We start from the raw sequence: 25,444 nt of genomic DNA, 5'->3' as shown, positions 1-25,444 counted from the left end.
TATCGCTTCTCGGCCTCTTGGCTAAGATCAAGTGAAAATGCACCTATAGAAAATGAATCTTGCTACAATTTTCTAATACTTCCCTGTATTTTACCTGTATGAATGGAAGAACTGATAAGACTGAGGGTTCTTATGATGACGGGAAGGTTAAGCCCATGGGTGTCTCCGTATCCAGATGAAAGTCTACCTTTATTCTCAGATACTTTATACACATGACTTGGGGCAGACAGTGTGTGCACACTTGACTACAGCTGTGTACATGCCCAGTAATTTGCACAGAGACTTGCACAGTAGTAGGCACGCAGAAATACTTATTGAATTGAATCAATCAAAAAGCTCAGGATTCTTGTGGATGTATTCATGGGTGATTAGAGTTTTGAGAATAGACCTACAAACATGAGTTGAAATAGGAATATCAGATCTCTACAACAACATTGTCTTATGAGATAGAAAAGACTATTTTGGGAGGGTTTGAGGAAGAGTTTATTTACTGAGTTCTAGTTGCATGGAAGTCAGTGTCCTGCTTTAAACACATTCAATCTTCACAATATTATAATTTGAGGCTGCATAGCATTACCCTACATATGAGAAGCCCAACGTTCCAAGCCATTAAGTAACTTCCTCAGCCACATAGCTAATAAATGGAACACGGACGCAGGAACATGTCCTCCTCGGGAAGTCCTGGATCTTCATAAGGGCAATAGTGTTGGAAATGGGTCTGTGGTGTGCGTCATCTCTGAATAGTTAGAATTCTTTAAGGATCGTGTGCTGATGGAATATAAGATGGCTCCTCGTGGAGACAAAAACACTGACAAGAGGAACTTGGGCTTCAGGAAGGACAAGGGAGGAGGATGGGTCTCCAAACCAAAACACAGATACAGGGATTTCATTTGGGGTTGATCTGTTGGTCAAGCTGATAATGTGAAGTTCTATCCTGACTGGTACCCAACACAATGACTTGGCATCTCCAATTGAGTCTGGTGTGACCAAAATCACCCTGCTTTGTTTTCAAAATCTTGGATTTGGGAGGTGGTGTGATTACCAAGGCCTCAGACCTCCTCCTAGGCTAACCTGGGGGTGACTCCCTCTTTGAGTGACACTGTACATTGGCTAAGAGCCGATGTATTTTATTCTTTGCATAAAATCTTAGGTGATTTTTTTAAGAACATTAAGTCCAGTTTCTCTTAACTTATCATTCTGGTAAACCTGACCTAAAGAAAGTGAGACCAGTTTCCAATGAGATTTGGAAAAGTTTTACTCACAATGATTATCATTTATAAATATTTTACTAAAACTATCAAGTGAACAATTCATTCTAACATGTTCCTGCATATTGATACACCAAGGTTTTCACTGTTGTATCCTGTCCGTGTCTGTGTGTACAACCCATCTTTTTCATGTTTTGAAATAGGGAAACCCTTTCGGTTCTCCTAAGCCCACAGGCATTTCTCTAACTTTACAGGTTGTTATATATTATCAGTGGTAGCTGTATAATTATATATGTATTTTTAACTCCCCTACCAATACATCAGTCCTTTGAAGTGATTGTTCCTAAAAGCAATTTCAGAACTGTTGCCCATAACCCCTGTAACTGTATAAACCGTTTTATACTCAGCATCTATAAGGCGGCTCACCATGAAGAAAGCTACTTAATCCAGCATTTTTGAGACAGTTTGCTTCCAAGCCTTCTCAATGTTACAGAAAATTAGTCTTCCAAGAAACGTATTTTTGGGAATTAGACCTATGTTGATGTCCACTGGGTCACAACTACAGGACGTGACCTGGCTTGGGCTTCATCGTTGATGGAATGCTTCCATCCCCTTCTTTACGTTTAAAGATCTCCCTTTTATTGAACAGGAGGAGCAGTTGAGGCTTATATTGCCCTAACCTATGTCAGCTGTTCATCTGCCTCCTCCGTGCAGGGGTCTGCATCCCACCGCTTCCTGGGTCATATTCTCACTCCAGTGACTTACTGAAAAGTCAGGCTTGACAAGGGCGTTTCACAGACTCTGTTTCCCTGGCTGTGTGATGAGACTTGTTTATCTCACAAGCTCACAGACACGTAAATTCAAGCCTTCCCAGAGAGCTAATGGTTACAGAGAGGACACTGGGAAGATGGCGGCACTTAAATTTCTATCTTCTCTTGGATCTGACGTCATCACCAAGTCCAAATCACTCAGGGAACTGTTCTGCACGTGAGTGCTTCCACTGGCAAAATGTGGGTGAGCTGTGGAGGCGTCTACTCATTTTCTGTGCAGAAGGAGAAATCCTTTCCTGCCAGTTTGTTCTTTTTACCTTTTAATGACTTACACTTCCGGTTGTAGGAGCTCTGCAATCTTGCTGGTTAGTCTAAGCTCTGATACCCTCTTTCTTTAAATGTGCTTCTGAGCAACTGAAAAATCAGTCTGTGTTCTTGACTTACAGGTTGTTTCCATATTTATTTGGGGTTTTTTTTTCATTGAAATATTAGCTAAAAAATAAAATCTCACTAGTGTCAGAAACAGATGTCACTGATGAACTCTGCAAATAGTTTTTGCTTCCCAAAGTAATCTCTTCCAATTGAAGAAATAAATCTCTGAACACAGAGTGACCTTCCAATTGGCGCGTTGCCCATAAGCAGAGCTTCAAGTCGGGTCAAACCTCTCTCTGGAAGACTGTTGCCACGAATCTCTCAGTAACCTCCTCTCTCTGCTCATTAGAACTTCTGCGGCAGCTGCCAAGCCAACGTCCCTGGGCTGAAAAGCAACAAAGGAGCCGACGGGGGCTCAGGGGAGCCTGGGAAGTACGATTCTCCAGCCCGCAAGGTAAAAAGGCCTCCACTGTCCAGACGCCCCACACACACCGAGCGCACTCTCAGTCCTGTTCACTCCTCTGTCCTTCAGGGCGATACGGGGCCGCGGGGTGCTCCGGGAATCCCAGGCAGAGAAGGGCCAAAGGTAAGAAAGTCCTCAGTGGGATTTTCAATTGGAACCTGTTCCAAAATATACCATTTCTTTACAAAGCATATTTTGAGAAAGCAGGATAAAAAGCCAAATGTCACCATCATTTTGTTCCCTGACTCTATCCAAATTGTCTGTGCTAAGTGTTCTGATGTTTTCCATTGTGCAGAAGATAACATTGGCTGAGTCCTCGCTAACCCTAACATGTCTTTTCAGGGAACCAAAGGAGAGCGGGGCTACCCTGGGATACCCGGCGAGAAAGGGGACGAGGTAAAGCATTGTTCTGAGATAACACAGTCCTGTTGCCGATTCTCCGCTGGACTCGAGTGCAGAAAGACATCAGCTCTACTATGGCTCCTAGTTAATGCTAAAACCAATCAAAACAAAGTAGGAAGTCATCACATTTTTACACTTTCAATAGCAGGTTCAGGCTTACTCCCAGTGGTCCGCCTTTGAGACAAGGAAATGAAGGTGCAACGTTAATGTAACAGTCATGTTTTCTTGTTGCTGTTTTCATGGAGCAGGAAGGAGGATAAAAGTGAGGGAGAGGAAATTTACGGAGAGAACTCAAGGAATGGGTGAAGACAGTCCGGGACTCTCAGCTGTGCTCTGCCACAGATGGCTTCGGTGACCTTGGCTTGTTTGTGTCACTACTGAGCGCCCAGACTCTTGGGAGAAAAACTACCAAAAGGAGCTCCTTGGACAAGTCCAGATCAGATGTCCACCCCCAAACCAAGGGTCCACAGTGTTTTCCAGATAACAGCAGACTTTTCTGACTTTAAGTCACAGTGATGCTCAGGATTCATGTCTTGCATAATCCATATCAGAAAAACCAGTTAGAATGATGAATTGTTAGTTTAAACAGTTTTGATACTAATAGTTCTTCATGAAAGTAAGTAGGCCATCTGGCATATATTAACCTTGATGTTAGTGCAAAAAATTAGAACGGTGAAAAGAAAATCTATTTTCTAATTGGAATTATACTTCATACTACAAATTATCATCGTGCAATATTGCTTTTAACTCATTGATTCTGTTCTAAAAAGCTTGAGGTGTGGCTTGGGATTTTCTTTTTACCTGGTTAAGAAACAGGAAATAATTTTATCTATAAATAACATTTAAAGGCATTTTGTTTTCAAAATAAATGTTAATAAGCTTTCCGTTTCCTCAAGTGCTACTGTAACTATACTTTAGTGAAAACTTCTGTAACAGATTTTTAAAGTCCAACAGCTTTTTTGAGAAGATATTAGCAAAAAGATCAGAAAATAGTTGGAATTCAGGTTTTTATAAATGATTTTAAATTCGCTAGAAGGTCCTTTTTATCAATTTTGCTAGGTACTTTGTTCTCTCGGTGAACTGAAATCCACTGTTAATAGTCTTCTACCACTATTTTAATGTGCTCACTCTTTTACAGCTTCTTACACAAAATTGCACAAGTCCCATTATGTGGGGAGATTCCAGCAGGTTAAGGAGATTATTTTCCCTTATTTTTCACAACACATAAATGAATATATCTGAAGTAATATACTGACTCTGGTGGGCCACTTGAGAGGAAAATACCAGTAATAGTGAATGTAGTCGTCTTCTCCTGGGACCAGATAATTCCTGAGGTAATCGTTTGTTGATTTAAGAGAATAAAACTTTGACTAAGAGCACATATTTCCAGCTGGCCAATAGACCACTGTGTTGAATCTCAAATCTTATAAATTTCAAATGTCCAATCAACTCTTAGTGGAAGAGGCCCAGAGGGACAGCCTGTGTCTTTGTTGACTTCTAACTTTGGTCTCCCTGATTTGATCCATGAGGAGCCTGTTTGGTTACTGCTCTTTGGAAAGTGGCATCACCACCCACCCCTTTACACAGGTGGTGCTGTACAGCTGAGGTGACAAAGTGTAAGATGCTCGTAGGACAGAACCCACCTTGGCAGTCAGAGTGAAGTCTTGCTTGGAGTGCAGGTCTTCCTACAATATTTCAGAATAATTGAGAAATAAGGCATGAAAATATTGTCAGTCACAGATTATAGCAATAGTAGCAGTTTAGCTAGAACTTGCAAAAAATCAAAGTATCAAAACAGAGAACTCGCTTGGCTCTCATGATACCAGAATACCTATGCAATAAATTTTAATTTGTATTTTAGGTTGGCACTATATGCTAAATTGACTATCCTACTCTTTAATATGCATTTGTCTTCTTTAAGACCATCTTGTCACTTAAAATTATCTTATTGCCCTTTCTACATCCATACTAACTTTTACCCTTACCATGAAATTTCAGCTCACTCAGAGCAAGATTGCTGAGAATTATTTTTTTTATTTATGGACTCAGGTTTATTTTAAAGTTTAATGTGGTCGTCAAAGGTTACTGAGTCCCACGCTTATAAATTAGACTACCTAAAAACTCGCTCAGCATCTCCAGAAGGACTCGGAGTTGAGGCGAGGTGCAGCAAAAAGAGGAGTGCAGATGTACTTGCATAACTGACACACGTAGGTAGAGAGAGAATGTTATGGAAATGTAGTCAAGTTAAAGAAATGTATACTAGGATGTGTGTAATAGCCAGTCATCTAAAAGTATCACTCCTAAAAGAAACACTCTTCCATTTATGAAAATATAGACTCATAAGGTTAATGCTGGGGACAGTAAGAGACCCGGTCCCTCATGCTGATCTGCGCCTTCTGCAGGGACGTGGACACAGTCCTGCCGATGAGGCGGAGACAGATGTGTCCACGTTCCTTACCATGCACACCAAGACTCTGCCCAAGGCTTACTGCATGATGAATTGAACATGCGAGGGGCCCTGCTCCTAGCGTGCCTTTCCACCATATCCCATGGATAAACCAGAAGGAGCGTAGGATCTCCTTTGGCACTGAACGGGCCGACTGGAATACCTGGCTGAGCTCTGGCCGAGCTTCCTCCTCGATCTCACTGGTGTGGGGAAGCCCTGACCCAGCTCACAGTCCCATGGGACTCATTCATCATGATCACTTTAGCTGATGTTTGTAACTAATACGGATTTCAGCCCAAAACCATGTATACACACTTCTGGAAAAGAAAAACTAGAATATCATGAGATTAATACAAGGTCCCTTTGGCCTCTACAATGACAAGAGAAGCTCAAAGTGGTGGCCATGAGCTTCCAGACACTTATCAGTACTTTGAACTGCTGCTCTGGTGACCCTGGTCACCGAGATCACTGCACAGGGATTTTCAGTTTCTCCTGTAAGAGCAGGCAGTGTGATGGGTTTCCTGCGTGGAAGGTAACACCATTTGTTGAAAAATGTCCTACCACTTTCCTTTTCCTGCAGTGTGTATACATTTTTTGGGTAGACTCTGTAGATATAAATTTATATTTCTTAACAGGAAAGGGGGAAGGAGATGTGACAAAAGTGTATCGGCCAGGTAAAGAGAATATTCAGCAAAGGAGATGAAGCCTTGGAAGAGTAGAACATTTGATCTACAACACAGAACTGTTTATTTTGCAGTGCTCTGGGCCGACCCTAGGGCCGTGCATGTGCTATTGCTCTGCTGCTGAGCCCTTCATGCTAGAACTTGATGCCATATGTGTTTATCTAAAATAACAAAAGGGCATCATGATTTTTCTGTTACAGAAGTGATCTAGGTTTGTTACAGGAAATTTGGGAAATACACAAAAAGCACTGAAATGTTAACTTACCTCTGTCCCCACCCCCGAGGTCATAGTAACAGCATGATCCACAGTCCCTCATCCAAAGGCCTGAACGACTAAAAACCTGGGAGTCTCTGCCAAGTCTGTAGCAGCTTCGTGTGGCAGCAAAACCTGCCCTGACTTCACACAGAGCTGGTCCATTTTTCTCCCTCTATCAGATACCCTGTTTTGCTACAGAAATATTTTGGCGGCAGCACTGGAAATGCTACTTAATACACAGATCGTGGACTCTGTTGCCCTTGTAAAAAGTCTGAAAAATCTGGAATTCTGAAGCCCCTGACAAGTTTCTAGATAAAATATCCATTTGCCGTGACAGAATAGTAAAAATCTGTTTCTCAGTCCTATCGTTCCTTATAGGACATGTCTTTACAATTGTTTAAAAATGTTGACCCTGTGCCCTGTAACACTTCGTGGCTTTTACTTTTCCATGTTATCTAATAGTTCTCTAAATCATCATTTTAATAGTTATGAAATGTCCATTATAAATTTTTATGCAATTTATTAAAATTTTGTTGGTGCACTTGATAGTGGAACAAAATTACACAAATTGATGGTTAATTTTGCATGTCCTTCCTTGATATATAAACATATCAGCATTTTAAATACTATTCAGTATAATTAGGATCATTCTATAAACCCAAGGAGGGAAGAAGGGCTTTTATGCCTTAGCCATAAAAGGATGGCAAATTAAAATTCACCAATGAGCCAGGTTTCTCCTTGTAACAAACTGATCAGCTAAACTAGATTTATCATAAAACTTACTCCATTTTTCTCTCAGCTGAATGAAGCCTTCACGTAATCATACATTTCTCTGCTGGCATTCTGCCAATCTGATATTTGTATCTCTGTGCGTTAGCAGGGCTGGCTCTGTAAGATCTGCAATGCTGTGTGAGTCACCAGATATATTCCTTACTCTTTGGAAATAAATATTTACACATGGCATACACCGTGTTTCCTAGTTAGCTAAAATATGTTTATGTCATTCTGGTTTTTTTTTTATAATATTTGATTATCTGAATGCTTTGTTCTCTGTATCAGATCTTATGGTCACCCTATCTCTTCTAGGGTCTTCAGGGAATTCCAGGCATCCCAGGTGCCCCGGGCCCCGCGGGAGCCCCTGTAAGTATTCATTCAACTTCCACTCGTAGCTCACACCTACTTGAGATGCATGAAGATTCCTTGTCTTTTACTCTGTGCTTCTATGCAGATTTCCAGCTGTTGCGCAGGAAAGCAGCCCATCCACCACCTCTTATTTTCACTTAGTATTATTTAAGGCTGGTGAGCATGCCAGAGACTGGCATACAATTCTTCCAGACCAGAAAGCAGTCGGAGTAAGCTACTCTGAAATAGAAATTAGATCTCAAACAGCATTCTATTTTTTAGTTATAATTTTTGGCACTAATCTTTAGAAAATATTTGGGTGCTGGGAATCGAACTCAAGATCTTGCACTTGCCAGACAGTCACTATAAGAAAAGATATTCTGATGGAAACATAAGCTGAGAATTTATTTCTAGCAGAGCAAAAGTAGATCAGAGATTATCAGATTTATTTTTATTCTTATATACGAGCTTAAAAGTGCTCTAATTTTAGTTCGGGGTTCCACCATCCTACTAATGCACCATCTTGGCCATTGTGTCTTTATCATATTTTCCTAGAATTCTCTAGAAGCTTTTTGTCTTTCCATCTGCCACACCTAATTTGAATTTCAAATAAATAATTTTAGTGTAAGACCATCCCAAATGTTTTTACTTGCTAAATCTAGCCACCCAATTCATGTCTGTGTCTCTCTTCCCTTCTTAGAATTCCTTGCAGACAGAATTTTTACCACACAAATAAGATAGTAATCATATTAATATTTTGAATCATGGGTTTGCCATAATTAAATTTTTACCGTGTATGCCTTTATCACAGTATGTAGAACAAACCTGGTTTTAAACGATACAGTGAAATTAAAAGTTATAAACAGCTGTGAAAGGAGCCATGAAAATTATACTTAACTCTACCCCTAAAGAAAAAGTAAAATTAAATTGTATTTTTTATTGGTAAAGTGCAGATCACATAATTCAATGTGCACATTGTTAATTTTGCTGTGTCTTGAAGTATTTAAAATGTTGATTGCTACCAAAATTATAGCTCATTTAGGAAGGCATAATGTTATATAAATTGCCATTTAAACAGCAAGGCGAGATCCTTAAATGTATCAAAAGGTTCCAATTAAGGTCATTAGATGTGGTCGGCCAAGGTGAAAAAGCAACCACAAATACAAATTTCACCCTTCCAAGGACTTAGCAGCAGGGTACAGCTGCTGTATCAGCCTGGAGAAATATAAGCTTGTAGGACTAACTTAATTAGGATCACCTGACCTTCAAAATGTGTACATTTTACCCAACAGCTTCCAATGCCTTTTGGCTATTCAGTCATTTCTGTAACAAACTTACGGTTTTCTGTCTTACAGGGATTCGTGGGAAGAACTGGACATCCTGGTCCCATGGGAGCAAAGGGTGACAAGGTAGAGATGGAAAACCTCACTCGCCATTTGACTTGGGGCTTTGCTTGGGGGTCCGATGGCACCGCTGGACAGGCGAGCCCAGTCTGGAAGAGAAACAGTGTCAGGGGTGACCGTTCTTGCAGTGGGCTTGGAAGGGTGTGGTCTGACTGCTGCTCTGAACAGGAGGGACGCACCTAGGGGAAGACTCCACGTCCATCTCCTACTACGGCTCCCTGCAGGGTGAGATGAACTGAGGTAGGAAGCCGACCACAGCAGGTTCCACAGCTCCAGACACCTCACTGGCCATCAGCAGGATTCCAGTCACCACGGGCTCTGGAAATTCTGTTCCTAGAAGGTCACAGGGGAAATTAAATAAGGACCTTGTTTCCCGGGGAAGCCAGTCATTGGAAAAAATGTGTGGATGCGGTCAGAAGGGAGGACTAGAGTAGAGCATTATCAGACAGAAGGCTTCACAGGTTTGCCTCACTTGAGGTCTAAACTGGCAGAGTCAGAAAATGAGTAAAATAATCCCACCTCTTCCGACTGGGGAAGAATCAGTGGTCCAAAGAAGCCACTTTCAGGGTCTGCCACCCACTTGTCAGGCTCCAACTTCCATCTCCAAAATGGAGTATGAAGGGACAGAAGAGCAAAGGAACCTCAACAAAATGTAAAGAAAACAATGCACTTATTCCAGAGGGTCTCAGCATGCATTCTGGTGCCACCCTGAGGAGCCTGCCCAATCGCACAGCCTGTTCTCTGCTCCCTATGGGATTACTCAGAGGTACCCTTGCCTTTGAGGTTACTGGGAACTCCAACAGTGAGCTGGGGCACAACTGAGATTGAAAATAGGACTTTTATTTATGCCAAAGGAGGGAAACCCCTTTGCAGTGGGTACGTACCCGCCCTTATTTATTGGCTCATGTGAACTATGGCACAGTTCTCCGAAGGACAATGTCTAGAGCCAGACTGTGACGTGTCATCAGGAGATCCGTCACCAGAGCAATTTGGGAACAGAGGCAACGTATTTGTTCTTCATCACCATTCCCAGGCCCATAATGCAAGGAAACCATGACAGTTTCTGATAAACACACACATTTTATGATGATTACTTTTGCTACTGGAAAATGGGTGGGTACTGGAATGAAATCCCTGATCAAATTTTGGAAATGGACTAAAATCTCTTAAAATTCTTCGGCATTGTATTTTTACTCTCCCTGGATTCTTTTTTCATTAACCATTTCTTGGCAATGCCCCTGAAATAGGGAATCTGGTACAGTCTTTTAAGTCCTTTATTCTAAAAACAGTGCAGTTATAGGAACAACTAAAGACCAAAGGGCTACCATAACCGCTTACTATACATCAGTAGGTAGTCTTATGTTTTATAGAAATAAAAGCAAAATGCACTTCCAAGTTTGAATTTCAACTCACTTCTCACAAATTTTAGCGCTTCTGCTAGAAGCAAAGTCTGGGGCTGCTTCCATTGTACGGGCTGTTTCCCGTACCAAGTGTTGTCAAGTCACTTTTCAGTGGAGACGTCTGACTTGCGCACAAACCTGGTATTAACAGAGGCAATGGCAGAAATTTCTCCTCTTACAGGGCTAACAGGCTGTTACTTTCTGCTTCATGCAGATCGCATGCCTGGGGCCTCTGGTTCCCAATATGTGAAGGCGGCAGGGCTAAAAGTGAGGGAGCGCCTGGAGGCCACCACCCCAGAGCCCCGGGTCAGAGGGACTTTGCTGTGTTCCCGCCCCCGCTGCATGCACGAAGCCCAGAAAGTGGTCGCCTGGCCTGTCTGGCTTCCTTTAAAATAAGCACCGTTCCCCGGAGCTCACGTGGTGAGAATCTGGACAGGGTGGGGAGTGGCGCACACCATCCCGAGGGTATAGACGCGCTTTCCTGGGTCAGGGGAAAGCCACGCTGGGTAAAACTACAACACGGCCATACTGATGTTGGAAGATTGCTCTCTGCCGTCAGTCTGGCTTACAAAACCGGGGTAGAATGGGCTAAGCCAATTGACTTCGGCCTGTGTGTCCCTTGCAGGGCATCGAGGGACCCCCCGGGAAGCCCGGACCCCCTGGACCACCCGTGAGTTGTTTTAGACTTGCCGTCCGTGTGCTTACAGGTGACTTGTTGCTGCAGGGGGCTGCTCTGCAGGCAGAAGGCTAGAGTTCAGTACACACCTGCAAATGGCAGCCAGGCAGCCCTGGGGAGACCTGGCCTGCACACCCCGGGCCTCCCTAAGTGGACTCGGGGACCTGAGTGAGTGCCCTTGCTGTCCATGTCCCACCCGAGGGCCATGGGACAGTCATGTCACGTCAGTGAGCCTCATGCACGGAAAATAACGGAGCTTTAGAGAGATCCCTTTTGATATTACGCTCTGTGTTCATTCGCATCCAAGATGTCTGAGATGCAAGGAAGTGCTATTTATGTAGCGCCCAGTAACAAAGTGTCCAAGAGCAATCTATGTATTAGTGCTGGTGATTGAGACTGCGTGCACTGCCTCTGGGAGGCTGGAGAGAACTGACCTCTCTCTCTAAGGCAAGACTGCCCCCCTGTGGCACTGCACTCAAACTGCAGCAGAGCTGAGGTCCAGGCTGACTGCTTTTCCACCCTCCTAAGGGCAGAAATGCGATAAAAACAGTGTGCCTGTGCGTAGTTGCACACTTTGCACACATATCAGCCCTCTGTTTTCCTAAACCTCTTCACCTTTGTTATTTACCTCCTCTCTTGCCAAGGAAGCAAGACACGAAAGTATTTTGAGTTCTGTATTCTAAAACAGACTCCCTCCCCAGTAGAAGATGGCTAAAAGTTTCATCTACTACTTGTCCTAACTGCTAAAATGTGTTTTTTTTTTAAAACTACAAAATAAATTCTCTGTAAGCATTGACTAGTCAAGCATTTTATGTTTACTTCTCAATTTCTAAAGAAGTTCTTTTCCCCCACTGTTCTAAAGAATGTATTTTTGTAGAAACATCCCACACAGGGTGTGACTAGTGATCATCTTTTACCTTAAGTTTCTATTTGGTGTGGGGAAGAAATTACCCTTCAGCAGCCAAATTATTCCCTACTTGAGTGCATCAGCACCACCTCACCGTAGCCTGCAGCCCAGCAGGCTGAACACACAAACTGAATTTTAATGAGCAAATCATATTCTGCTGCAAATGCGATCGTGTCTCATCTGCCAAACCTGAATGTGGAACCGCAGCCAATGCGGCAAAGGCTCCCTGTGTGAGGTAAACGCCTTTTCCTGTCCGTACATCTGCTTCAGAAAGGCTGAAGATAGAAGCACCAGGTTATTTTGCTGTGGTATTCCATATCCTTTCTAAATAGCATTTCTGCCTTTTACTGTTGTACCAAATGGCATTACCCCTACATTTTTTTATTTTTAAAAAGTACTTCTACATGTCATTTCTTTCCTAAGGGTGTACCTCTCAACGAAGGGGGTGGCATGAGCAGCTTATATAAAATCCAGGTATTTACATTTGCGATTATTTAAAATAATTTCCCAAGTAAAGGTTTCTATAAGTTCTTTTCACCTTTCCCCCTTTTCTTTTTTTAAGGGAGCCATGAATGTCCCCAGTTATCCAGGACCCCCTGGTCCGCCTGTGAGTATAGCTATCAATTATTAACAGCACTTTAACTGAACCATCACAAAGGGGAAAAAAACTCCTAAATTCATTGTAAGAGGCACATTATAAATATAACCACATTTTACAGCAGGAGGAAAGAAGTGAAACCAATTATAACGAATTGGGAAAAAATGCACAAACAAAATATGAAAACTACCATTTAGCATGGTGATGTTACTTTTTTCCTTTTCTCATATTTTTCTTTTCCCTACTCTTCCCACTTCCCCTACACCTTTAGCCCTTTTCTTTCTATTTCACATTATCAGTTATACAATTTGGATCTCATTTACAATTTTAGTTTTTCACACCAGAGAAACAATTTGGCATTTGCATGTGTCTCTTATTTATTTTGTCCATTTTAATCCATTTTATTTATATACATCCATTTTCCTATGAATGACTCTAGCTTCTCGTTCTTTATGGCTGAGTAGTATTCCACTTTACAGAAAAACCACATCTTCTTTATCCAGCCTCCAAATGGTGGGCAATTGGGCTGTTTCCAAGTTTTAGCTATTACAAAGTGTGCCACTATAAACAGGGGTGCACTGTGGTATGATTCTTTTAATTCTTTGGGAAAGATCCCCAGCAGAGGGATGGCTGGGCCAAATAGTTCTTTGAGGTGTCTCCATACTGATATGCACAGCGGTTGGTGAAGTTACTTTTTTCACTGTAAAATCTGAGACCTAAATCAGTGTCCATTTTCATGGATAGAAGTCTCATCAGGTTTTGAATTCTAAGTCTTATTTTTCAAATCCAAATGGTGGCAAAGGCAAAAATTGCAAACAGTATTACATGTCTTAAAGCAAATTGGCAAAGATGCTTTCTAGTCCGTAATTTTGCTTCAGACATTATGTTAAAAGTGACTCTTCCCATTTTCCTCACAGGGTCCCAAAGGCGATCCTGGACCAGTGGTACGTATGTGTTGCACCGCTTAGAAAATAGGCCCTTGGTTCCATCTAGTGAAAGCGCGTCCTCCTAGGTGCTTATTGGTCCACATCAGAGGCCACAAGCAGGCGACCAGAGAAAGGCCAGCATGTGCCATTTCTAAGGGGCCTCAGTCCCGACATCCTCACGGCCCTTGAGGTTTGTCTCTGGCCATCGGTGTGTTTTAAGAATGGTCCTGTGATACAGGGAGGTGCAAGAACCACCCTCTTTTGATGAGTGATTGGATTTTAAGTAGATTGTGGAAGAGAAATTCTGGCTTGAAAGGAATTCCTTAACACATCAGACAACTCCTCGAAACAACAGAAGGGACTGTTTATCTGCGGTGACATCCTAGGCAGTTATCCTGCTGCCAGAAACCTGCTTATCGGGCACAGTGTATCAGGAGGCTGCGTCCTCCAGCCGCCGCAGGGAAACCACTGTGCTCAGCATCTCTCTCGACCAGGGGGGCCTCACTGTGAAAACTCTGGCAGATTCAACCAGGTTCCTTTAATCCTTGGAGCCTTTCCCACCCTGTTATTACAGCACAATCTTAAAACAGCCAAAGGACAGCCACAGAACATAATTTTTATACTTATTTTTAAAAGAAATGCCTTAAAGCATGACCTATTTAATTTGGCAGTAGATATTAAAAATCAGTGTTTCCCCCTGAAAGCATCATCCCAACTGGAAGTTAAGGCTGCAGTGGAAGCTGAAATGCGCACTGCCCACATGTCCTGTCGCCAGGCTGAACACCCTCTGCAACTTCTTGACTGTGTCAGTCGTTACTGCGTTGATTTTCCCACAGTCGTGACATACCCTACACACCTGGGACAACCCCTCTATCACGTTAGGAGCCCCCAGGCTTCTCTTTCCAAACACTGTCACCTTGTCACATTAATATGTGCAGATTCAGGCCGAGGATTTAGCTCAGTGGTGCCTCCGCCTGCCTCGCAAGTGCAAGGCCCTGAATTCATTCCCGGTAGCAAATATATATATGTTATGTGGATTAAATATATTTATATAATAATATATTATTATTTTGATAAAATATGTATTATTGTATAAATATATAGTATTATATATTACATATTATATATTATATCTATTTACAGATCAAGGTGAGAAAGTTTTCTAAATATTAAAATGAAGGCTAAATTATAATTCACTTGCCTCAGAAAGTGGCTGGCAACAAAGTGAGGATGCACTTGAGAAGAATTTGAAGAGCTTGGGCTTCGCTTCTTAAACGAAACAAAGGATAATGAGTAAAAGTTAATCAAAGCGTTGTCCCTGCTTTTAGAGATGTAAACCGAACGAAGCAGAAAGACAGAAACATGGAATCATGAAATTAAATTCTGTGTCAACATTCAGTCTTACCTAGAAAAAGAAACTGAAATTGCTCTCACGGGTCCCGTAGGATCACTGCCTCCGGATCTCATCATGTCCTTTCCCATCTGTCTGAACTGAAGTCAGCCCGCAGTGGGATAGTGCAGGACCAGAAAAGCCTTCCTGAGGGCGGCAGAGGAAATGGGCTCTTCCAGAACCTTCCCAGTCCCCTGAGGATCTGTTCAGTAAACCTTTTGGAAAATTGCCATTCATTGAATGTATTATCTTCTAAAGCAAACCATTTCCTTTGGAATTCAATGATGTTTAATTGAAAACTTAATTATTAGCTGCTTTAAATATTGAGTGAGTGATTGGGTGTTTTCCATGTCCTCAGGACAGTTGCGAATATAAACAGAGACTCAAGAATATTTTGTCAACCCAGGACCTTCACAGAGCCTTCTACAGAATAAAATCTGAACATCTTTTGAATTTTTGTGTTTTGGATTGACAGGTTACTTATTAGTGGGCATCTAAAAAGATTTCTGAAGCATAAAAATATCAAGTCATATGCTTATTAAGGCTTCTATAATAAGGAAAATATCAAATAGTGAAAGTCTCCGCAATGTTTTTGAAGATTAGAATTGCGTACAAAAAATACATTGACAGAGAATAAAATCTGGCAGCTCTGGTGTCTATGCGATTATGTTTTTGTTTTTGTTTTTATTTTTTGGTACCAGGGATCAAATTCAGGTCCTGTGCTTGCAGCTGAACCACTGAGCTAAATCCCCAGGCCTTATGCGATTATGTTTAAAGCATTCAGTGTCATAAGAAAATATTTGAAAGGAACATTAATTCATCAGCAAAAGTATCCAACAAAAACTCCCCCTCCTACCTCTTTCTCCATGGAAAATCCTTCATGTTTCCTTATTTGGGTTAGGAGCTTCCCTTCCACCCCAGTGTTTCCATCACCACTGAATATGGAAACATCATTTCTTAGGGAAAATGCTACACTGTTAGTCAGAGTGACAACTCCTGAAGTCACTGCTGAGGCTGCTCCTGGCTCCCGCGGGCAGGCATCCCAGGGAATACCTGAGAGGATAAACTCTGCATTCACAGCTCCCGGTTCATCCACCTTTAGAGAGTTAAGCCTTGTTCGCTGCCAATCTAGCCGCCCCAGGTACCTCACCAATCAGCACACCTTTGGAAAAGTCCAGCCTTTTGTTGTAATTCTTTTCGAGATTGGAGTTGTCACTGACTAGAAGGATTCATTCTGATTATATTCTTAATCAGAAAAGACACCTCTCAAGAACAGCTTTTAGTCACACACTATTTTCATATTCCCAATGCAAATGTACACTCCTTGAAAATAGAGCATACCATTTACATGCTGAATTACAAATCGGGGCTGGGGAAGTTAGGCAGGGTTGGAGGGATTGGCAAAAACTACCATTGCTTTTCAAATCAGTGCTTCAAAACCTTTTGGTGATTGCATCTGTATGTTTGTTTGTGTTTCACAGGGAGAGCCTGGTGCAACGGGCGTGCCAGGACTAGAAGGGTTTCCAGGCACAAAGGTGAGCACAGAAGGTATAAATGTTGTCCTGCCTCAACATTGGTGTTAGTCACGTCCTCATCGCGGGGATAAAACGCCCAATACCTGAAGGGGAGGAAGTTTACTTGGCTTATGGTTTCAGCAGTTCCAGTCCACGGTTGGCTGGTTCCAAGGCACAGTGGCAGAGTGGAGGGTCAGGGTCACCCCATGGTGGGCAGGAAACAGAAGTGATGAGCCAGGGCCAAGAATACACTCTTCCAGATCACATCCCCTGTGATGAGCTCCGGCGAGGCCCCCTCTTCTAAACCATTCAGGGACTGGACTCACCTGTGGGCAAGGGCCAGTACTTAATACAGTGCCCCATGATCCAAATGCCTTCCCAAAGCCCTGCTCTGGACACATGAGACCTAGGGGGACATTTTGTATTTAAACTAACATTCAAAGATGTTTACTAATTTCCTACTGTCATGCTAGGGATTGTTTTCAATTGGGAATGCATAAGGGAACAAAATAGAAATAGGCAAACCTCTCTGGTCACTTACAACTTATATTTTAGCAATGGGATACAAAAACTGGAAGAATAAATATAAAACCCAAACAGTATTGTTGATAAATACTATGAAAAGAAAGAAAAAGAACAACTTAAGGTGGGTCAGGAGTGCTTGAGAGACAGGGTGGGGTTTGTGATTTTTAAGTAGGGTGTCTATGAGGGCGGGATCTAAGCAAAGACCTGAATAAAGTGAAGGACACGTAGCCACGCCCCATCAAGCTTGAAGAATGTTCTAGGCCTGAGAGTTATAACTCAGTACTAGAGCATCTGACACCGGAGGCCCTTCCAAGAGAAGGAAATAGCAGAGCTGAAGGCCCTGAGGTGTGACATTTCCTGCTGGACCCGAGGAGACCGGGAGGAGTGAGGGAGGGAGTAGGAGAGGTAGGGACGGAAGGAGGGAGTAGCCGCACTGAGTGGAGACTACGACTCAGTTCAGGGAAGCAGAGGCCCGGGGCTAAGCACCCAGACCGAGAGTCAGCTGCCCAGACTTGTCCAGCAAACGTGGTCAGCAGATTTGGGTTCATGCCATATTAGAAAATAAGTAAATAAGCAACTCTTTCACTGCAAAGAACGTGAGAAACACTAATAAAGAGGCTCATCCGCCACTCTCTGGACTATTCTGAGAGCCACCGTCCGTTTCTGAGTGGGGCGGCAGAACCTGCAGGCGGAGGCGTCCTATGAGCAGGGAATAGTGGGCAAGTTAGCTTCAAATATGCTCTAGTTTTGAAAAATAAGTACTAGAAGCAAGAGTGGAGCGAGTGAGTTCACACTGTTCACAGGAGATAAGAGCACTAGTCACCATGGAATTTAAACGAGGCAACAAGACGACCCTCCAGGGAATGAAAGAATGAAAATTGTGTGGCACCAATGGATTGCAGCTCGTGGGGTTCAAGGTACTTGAGAGAGAGTAGTGGTGGGAAGTGGTGAGCAAACGCAGGGATGCGTGAGACAGAACTGGAGGGTACGGAAATCTTGATGGCCAAGGTCGCAGAAGTTTCTGTAAGAACAGGAGGTCGGGTCATTAGAAGACAGTGATGCAAGGGAGAGACCTGACCAGGGGGAGAACCGTCTTGTCGCGTTCTTTCAGCATTAGTCTTTATCAAGCCTGCAAATGCGTCCACCTAATGATAAAGTTCTAGGATATTTAAGGGTGGAAATTCCATCGTTTACAGGGGAGTATAACTGATGAGAATTATCTGTTCATGTCCTCTGCCTGTTTTGAACATTTTTAAATGATACCTAATGATTGTACATATTTAGGGATAGCATGTGATGTTTTCATACCTGTATACAGTATGTAATAAAAACGGGGCTATTAGCTAAAAAATAATCATAGCCTCAGACATTTTCTTTGCAGTGAGAGCATTAAAAACCCACTCTTAACCATTCCGCAATGTACAAACATTCTTAATTGTAGCACCTACAGTACAGTGGACACCAGAACTTATTCCTAACTGTAACCTCACTTCCGTTAACCAGCCTCCCCTTCTTCCACTCTGTAGATTCTGGTAACACCCACTTCCTTGAAATCAAGCTTTTTAGCTATGAGTGTAATCATGCAGTATTTTTCTATGAGGTTTTTGTTTTGTTTTGTTTTGTTTTTTGTACCAGGGATCAAACTCTGGTCCTTGTGCTTGCAAGGCAGGCGGGGGCATCACTGAGCTAAATTCCTGGCTCTTCCTCTTCCTCTTCTTCACAGTAACTATGTTTTATATATTTGAGATATTACTTTGGTCTTGTGTTGGAGTTTTATCCAACTGGTCTTTGCCCTTTATTTTTATATTTAATCCTACAAATATAATTTTAATATAGTTAAATCTCAGACTATGTCTTTATGATTACTTGTTTTGGTTTTATACACAAATGATATGTGCTTTCATTTGTCAACCAAGATCAGAGTGTCACTAATACATTCTGCAAGCTCTTTTAGGTTTATTTCTCGATCTATATGGAATTTACATGAAACATAAAGACAGGGGTAAACCTTTTTTTTTTCAAGGAAGTTATCCTGTCATCAGCCCTGTTTGTAAAATTGTACCCTGGTTTGTTTTTTTTGTTTGTTTGTTTTGGGGGGGTACCGGGGATTGAACTTGGGTCCTTGCGCTTGCAAGGCAGGCCACCGAACTACTGAGCTAAATCCCCGGCCCCTGTACCCTGGTTTTTTACTAAAATCCTGCAATGAATGCTGGACAATCTGAGAATTAAATTTTACTGCTTTGATGTACAGCTTAACTTTATGCCAGAATTTCATCATCTCAATTATTACAGCTTTATTGTGCTTAATATTGATATATCATTATTTTCTTTTATCCTCTGGCATTATTTCAACTGAACTTTAATATCTTTTGATCAAAGTGCAATTTTTTAAGAATTGCATTAAGTTTATAAATTAGTTTGGTTAGCGACACCTTTATAGCTTTGGCATCCTTCAAGAACATAGTATATTTCTTCATTTAATCAAGCCCACTTTTATGTAAATTATGGAGTTTTTTAATGTAGGTCCTGCCCAACAAAACTGCCAGTTTATTATACCATATATAATCATCAGTATTTTTAATGTTGTCAGCTTTATCTAAAATTCCACACTTCTTCTTGAAAAGGAGTTGTTGTTTTTTCAGAAAGAGTAATGGAATACTCTGATTACTTGAATGAGGAGCACTAGAAACTTTACTTCTAGATCTTTGCATCCTAACCTATACACACAATGAGGCACATACAGAAAAGCTTTTCAGAAGACACTCAAGTATGATTAATTTTTGCCTACACGTCAGTCCTATTAACAGCAAGTCTCCAGTGATATGCATGCTATTTTTCTGTAGGGGAAAAGGTGGCATTGAGTTCGGTTAGACAGTTATTTTCCTATGCAGCCTCTAGCTTCCTGACAGCTAAGATTGATGGCTTTTATCAGATCCAAAGAAAAGCTTTACTGAATCCAAGTAATTATTTGAGCATTGGCTTTATATGGTTTTACAGATATTCTAAGGAGCCATTTTTATTTTCATCTCAATAGGGAGATCGAGGCCCAGCAGGTCCCCCAGGAATTGTCGGAATATCGGTGAGTTGAGACGGTTTTACGTTATTTCTGCAGGTGGATATTTTCTTCTCCATGGTAGCCCTCTGCCAGGGACCAAGGTCTGGTGGGCACATTGTAACTTATATGACATTAGGTTCTCAGAGCCTACAGTTTAAAAGCACTGTCCCCTCCGAATTCAAGAAAAATGCTCTTCTTTTCTCCTTTTTATTTTTGTCTTTCTTCCCAAGTCCCTTTCCTTGGGGAGGGACCCATGGCCCTTGGCTGCATTTAAATAGGCAAGCGCAGCTTTGAGCCCTTGCCTTCTGTCCCTGTTCTTGCTGTATATTTCGAGGGTCCTCAGTGATCAGAGGCAGCGCTGTCATCCTGGAACATTTACTTTCAGCTGCCTCTGTACCCCTAGGCCTGCCCGAGCTGCCCCCAGCCCAGTGCCATTAGCAGAGCTTTCCTGCGGCTGGTGTCACCTCAAACTGCCCTCAGTCCTCTCGTCCTTTTTGTTGCTCTCTAGTGTCAAATGTTTTACTCCCATCAAGGTCTTTTCAAATGAGTAGGAAGTGCTTTGGGAAAGGTTGAAATCATTTTTCCAAGCCCTAGGGATCATCCTGATCTTTCTCCCCATCCTCTAATTAAAGTTTTGTGGTTGCACTCTGTGGAGAAGAGGCCGTTCATCCTCTTACCAGGCTGTGGAGGCCAGGTCGGGGGTGACAGGACAGGAACAGCAGTGGAAGCCAGTTCTTGAGTCACAGAACACGAGCGCAATGACAAAGTGGCCAGCAATCACCACCCACTGTCACCTCCGGTCACCCAGCGCCACCCAGACCCCCGCTGTCCCCTCACCCCTTGCGGGGCAGTAGCTGTTCCTCCTTCATTCCCTTTAGCCGCCAAGTCAAATCACAAAAATTCAAATTCCATCCCTAATTTTAAAAATGGCACCCCCCTTATTTAACCTGTCCAGATCAAGATAAATATTTCTATGACTGTAAAAGGAACATGAAAATATCTTTAGCATGAACTTCAATTTTTTTTTTTAACTGAAAAGATCCCTCTTGAAAGCCAGCGGTACACTTGACCCCATCCCCTCCCCGCCCCCCTCTTCAGCGCTGTACCTAGCAACAGGTTTGGGACTGTTTCTGGAATTGCCTTCAGAGCACCTTTACAACCTTTGCCTCCTGAATTTGCATCCTGTTTTCCTTCCCTGTGATGTAATGAAGCTTAATTTCTTACTGTAGTCACCAGGGTGTAACCATAAGTTATCTTGCTGTTACCCTAAATGAAGTCTATCTTCAAATAAAAACGATTGCTCACCAGTGAAAGGATTACAAATATGTGGAACAGTCTCCAAAGGCAACCCAATGAGGTATTTCAACACCCCCCCATGCACACACACACACACACACACACACACACACACAGGGGATTGAACCCAGAGCCTTTGCACTGAACTACATCCCCCACCAGTTTTTCCTTTTTTTAATTTTTATATAGGGTCTTATTAAGTCACTAGATTGCCCAGGCTGGGTTAAACCTTGAGATCCTCCTGCCTCAGTCTCCAAGAATGCTGAGGTTACAGGCATGCGCCACCATGCCCAGCTCCAAAAATATTTTGGGGGGATGTAGTGTGATTGAAATACAAGCTAGCCCATCATTTATTTATTAGCTAACATCTGATACATTAGATCACTGACACAAATAGGAAGGGGTAAAATTTTTATACACTGCAATTATGAAACAATTAAAAATACACCTTATTTTTATAACGACATACTTTACAGTGACTCAGAAAGTGAAACAGTTAAATGGTTCCAGAAACGGCCATAATGGCTACATGACAGTGAATGTGTTCAGCCATTGAACACTACACTTCATTTAAATGGTAAGCTTTGTGTTATAGACATTTGCTAATATAAAAAATTGAGAAGATTGTTGTCGATGCAGCATGGGCAGAGCCTGCCCACATGTTCTGTCAGCCCAGGTCCCAAGGATCCAGTTCAGCTCTTCCTGGAACAGACCCGCTTTCCGATGGGAACCCCATCTCCCAAGATGGCGAGTGGGGGCCTGAGGAAGTAGCCACAGCGGTGGCCGTGGGCAGGGCTCCTGTCCGCGTTTCTCCTCTAGCTCTGTTGCTGGAGCCCCCTGCCGCTGCCTTCCATCAGCGCCCCCAGTCCTGTGCCTCCGCACTGCACACGCTCCTGGTCCCCTGCGGGCCCCTTTGGGTCCTGGCCTTCTCGGCTCTTGCCCAGCTTGGGCCCCTGGAAACTTCGGGGGCTCCCTCTTTGTACCTGTACGCGGTCGTCTCCAGACTTCTGTACCACCACTGGAAAAGTCTCTTAACGTCCCGGAACTGCCCGGTATTTCTAGGCTCTCGCCCCTGTACCACGCCCCCTGCTTGTCTGTTTCACCCAGCTGTGTTACGTCCGGGGGGTGGGGTGATTCCTCCCAGAAGCCCGGTCTGCACACGTAAGCAGCTCCCCACCCCGAGACTGCGGGTCACCATCCCTCATCCCTCCCTGCGGCCTCTGCCCTGGGGTCTTCCCTATTCACTGTCCTTCAGGGCATGGTGTAGTGAAAGGAAGTAACCTTTTCCCCTCCCTTTCAACACAATGGGCTTCTTCAAGTCAAACATGTTTTTCAAGCCATCTTACCATGAACATAAAATCCCTCTTGTGAAAGTCAAACTCTGGGGAGATCTCTTTGCCTCTCTGTGCCATTGCTCCCCAGACAGTAAAGAAGAGTTTCTAGGAGAAAAAGGCACGAGAGGGATTTCCAGCAATGTGGATACATGGGTTCGACATTTTCAAAAGTATCTGCTGTCCCCAGCCCTCCCTCCGTTCACGCAAGTGTACATTCAGAGCTGCGGGGCTGAGCTGTACCCCAGACTCTGTCCCAGTAGGGACTTCACTCCAGAGAGCCGCTGCCCCGGTAGCACTTTAAACTCATGGGAGGAGCGGAGAGGAACATGGCAACAGAAATTTAGCCTCTTACCTTTCTCTTTGATTTGCTTTCCCAGGGTAAACCTGGTGCACCAGGGGCTCCAGGAGTCCCAGGAGAGCCGGTGAGTCACCAGCCGCTGTCATCCTAACCCTTGTACTGTGTTGCACTTGGCAGCAGTCTTAAAGCATTCTTTGGCCACCAAACTTACCTGTGCACATGTTTCTAGGGTGAAAGAGGACCTGTTGGTGATATAGGTTTCCCTGGACCAGAAGGACCCCCAGGAAAACCAGTAAGCACTTTTTACTACTTAAAATTTGCTATAAAAATAAATATATGAAAAAATGTATTTATCTGCATCTCTTGAATGAGCAGTGAACAACACTGAGATTCCATGTCACCCCAGAAAGAAAGGCTGCTATCAAGAAATCAACCAGTAACAAATGATGCTAGCCAGGCTGTGGGGAGAAAGGAACCCTTCTCCATTGTTGGTGAGAGTGCAGACTGGTGCAAACACCACAGAAATCAATATGGAGATACCTCAAAGAACTAGGATTAGAGGTTCCATTTGACCCAGCCATCCCTCTGCTGGGTATCTTTCCAAAAGTATTTAAAAAATCATAACACAGCAATATATGCTCACCCATGTTTATAGCGGCACAGTATGTAATAGCTAAAACTTAGAAACAGCCCCATTGCCCATCAATTGGGCACTGGATAAAGAAGATGTGGTTTTTCTATAAAATGGAATATTACTCAGCCATAAAGAAAGAGAAAATAGAGTCATTCATAGGAAAATGGACGGATAAGGCCATACTCTCAAGTGAAATAAACAGGACACACATGTGTAAATGCCGAATAGTTTCTCTGGTATGAAAAACAAATTATATGACTGATAATGTGAAACAGGAAGAAAAGAGCTAAAGGTGTAGGGGAAAGGAAACAAGGGAAAAGAAAAAATATGAGAAAAGGAAAAAATGGAAACAAAGTCTTTGTAAATAGGGAAGGGTGGAAAGGGTGAAAGGAGGGCAGGGGAATGGAGAAAAAATGAGAATGAAGATACATCACGTAAAGGTACAAGATCCCAATAAATGTAACTGTTCTGAATACCCAAAACGTACCAAAAAACTCAATAAAAAAAAACTTGTTGCTGTAAGAAGTGTTTGAAGAATTACTCTTCTCCTGTCTTATCAGAAACTGTTATTTGTAAAAGAAGTTTTGGGAAAAGAGCAGGTTCTACAAATAGATTTAGAGGGGCATGTGTGGGGATTCTCATTAAGTTTTCTTAGATCTATATGCTATACTGATGTCTTAACAGTAAAAAGGGTAAGATTTTTTAGGAGCTGAGAAAATAGACCCATTATTTCTATGTGTCTAATATTCTTAGCAGAATTGTTAAACGCCCTTAACATCCTAAAATATAAATGTTGTAGTCACTTTCTCTTCGCTGAGACACAGTGCCTGGTGCTCAGCACTGAGGTTACAGCCATGGTCAGCTGGCTTCAGAGCAGACAGGGCATACAGAGGGATGTGGCAGAGGCAGGCAGGAAGCACAGAAGGGAGGAGCTGCGGAGGGAGAGACGCCTTCGTGGTCGCACCCCTATTGACCTGTCTCTAGCCGGGCCTCTCCCAACAGCACACTCAGCCACTGAACTCCGCACAACACCCCATGATCCGTGATCCATCACCTTCCAGAAGCCCCACCTCTGAACACATGGTGCTTTGAGGACACTTTCCGGATCAAAACCGTAACAATAAAGAAAGCAGATTCACAGATGTGATAGCTGTACATCAAGCCAAAATAGAAACTCTATTCTCGGAATCCCTCCTTGGCCTCATGTTTACACCTTCATAAATCATTGGCACCCAATATATCACCCCCTGTGCCTGAAATGAGCCCTCGGTATGGGCACATATCACCGGCATGCTGTTGTGACACCCATTCGCCTTCACCGCAGCATGTCTTCATCTAGTCACGCCGTCTACAAGGCTGTGTTGGAGCCTTGGAGAAGGGGTGTAGGGACGAATCCAACACACCCTGCTCCCTCTTCTGGTTTATTCACTGTGGTGCGCATGGGAGGAAGGCAGAAAGCAAATAAGCTGCCCAGAGCCCAGCTTGGCTCCTCCGAGGAGCCCTGGGTTGGTGTTTCCCTAGGCACTGTCTCCTCAGGGTCAGCCAGAGGGACAATGGAAATCCTACGGGAGGGGAAGTCAAAAGGTCTGGGCCTGGATTAGGACCCCAAGGGTTTCCTGAGTCCATTAGGCAGTGCCATCACTTGTGGAAGGATTTCCAGTGCCCACCGGTAGCCACAAGAAGTGTCGGTAAATACTCACTTTACGCTCTGCCTCTCCCTCACCTCCTCTCACCAAGTCCCCATCCCACATTCCTACTAGCCATTC

At 43.1% G+C, this 25,444-nt stretch overlaps 1 protein-coding gene and 1 long non-coding RNA gene across 3 annotated transcripts in view; one reads left to right on the top strand and one right to left on the bottom strand.

The window, feature by feature from the left end:
- Col19a1 (collagen type XIX alpha 1 chain) overlaps positions 1-25,444 on the top strand; it is a 296,825-nt gene that overhangs the window by 239,838 nt on the left and 31,543 nt on the right. For both annotated transcript variants that reach the window (XM_033756533.1, XM_033756532.1), the window contains 13 exons: positions 2,700-2,804; positions 2,883-2,936; positions 3,156-3,209; positions 7,687-7,740; positions 9,078-9,131; positions 11,151-11,195; positions 12,532-12,582; positions 12,671-12,715; positions 13,624-13,650; positions 16,504-16,557; positions 20,096-20,140; positions 23,124-23,168; positions 23,274-23,336. In XM_033756533.1, the coding sequence (XP_033612424.1) occupies positions 2,700-2,804; positions 2,883-2,936; positions 3,156-3,209; positions 7,687-7,740; positions 9,078-9,131; positions 11,151-11,195; positions 12,532-12,582; positions 12,671-12,715; positions 13,624-13,650; positions 16,504-16,557; positions 20,096-20,140; positions 23,124-23,168; positions 23,274-23,336 (696 nt within the window). The remainder of the gene's footprint in view (positions 1-2,699; positions 2,805-2,882; positions 2,937-3,155; positions 3,210-7,686; positions 7,741-9,077; positions 9,132-11,150; positions 11,196-12,531; positions 12,583-12,670; positions 12,716-13,623; positions 13,651-16,503; positions 16,558-20,095; positions 20,141-23,123; positions 23,169-23,273; positions 23,337-25,444) is intronic.
- LOC104857785 lies at positions 3,942-7,956 on the bottom strand. Its single transcript, XR_778969.2, has 3 exons — positions 7,781-7,956; positions 4,859-4,900; positions 3,942-4,016 (listed from the first exon to the last, which is right to left on the bottom strand). It is a non-coding gene; the product is annotated as an uncharacterized LOC104857785 (long non-coding RNA).

This window comes from Fukomys damarensis, unplaced genomic scaffold (assembly GCF_012274545.1).
Source record: "Fukomys damarensis isolate Sample0158 unplaced genomic scaffold, DMR_v1.0_HiC HiC_scaffold_27, whole genome shotgun sequence".
NCBI classification, from domain to species: Eukaryota; Metazoa; Chordata; class Mammalia; order Rodentia; family Bathyergidae; genus Fukomys; species Fukomys damarensis.
The sequence above is the reverse complement of the archived record's forward strand: the minus strand, read 5'-3'. Positions and strand labels throughout refer to the sequence as shown.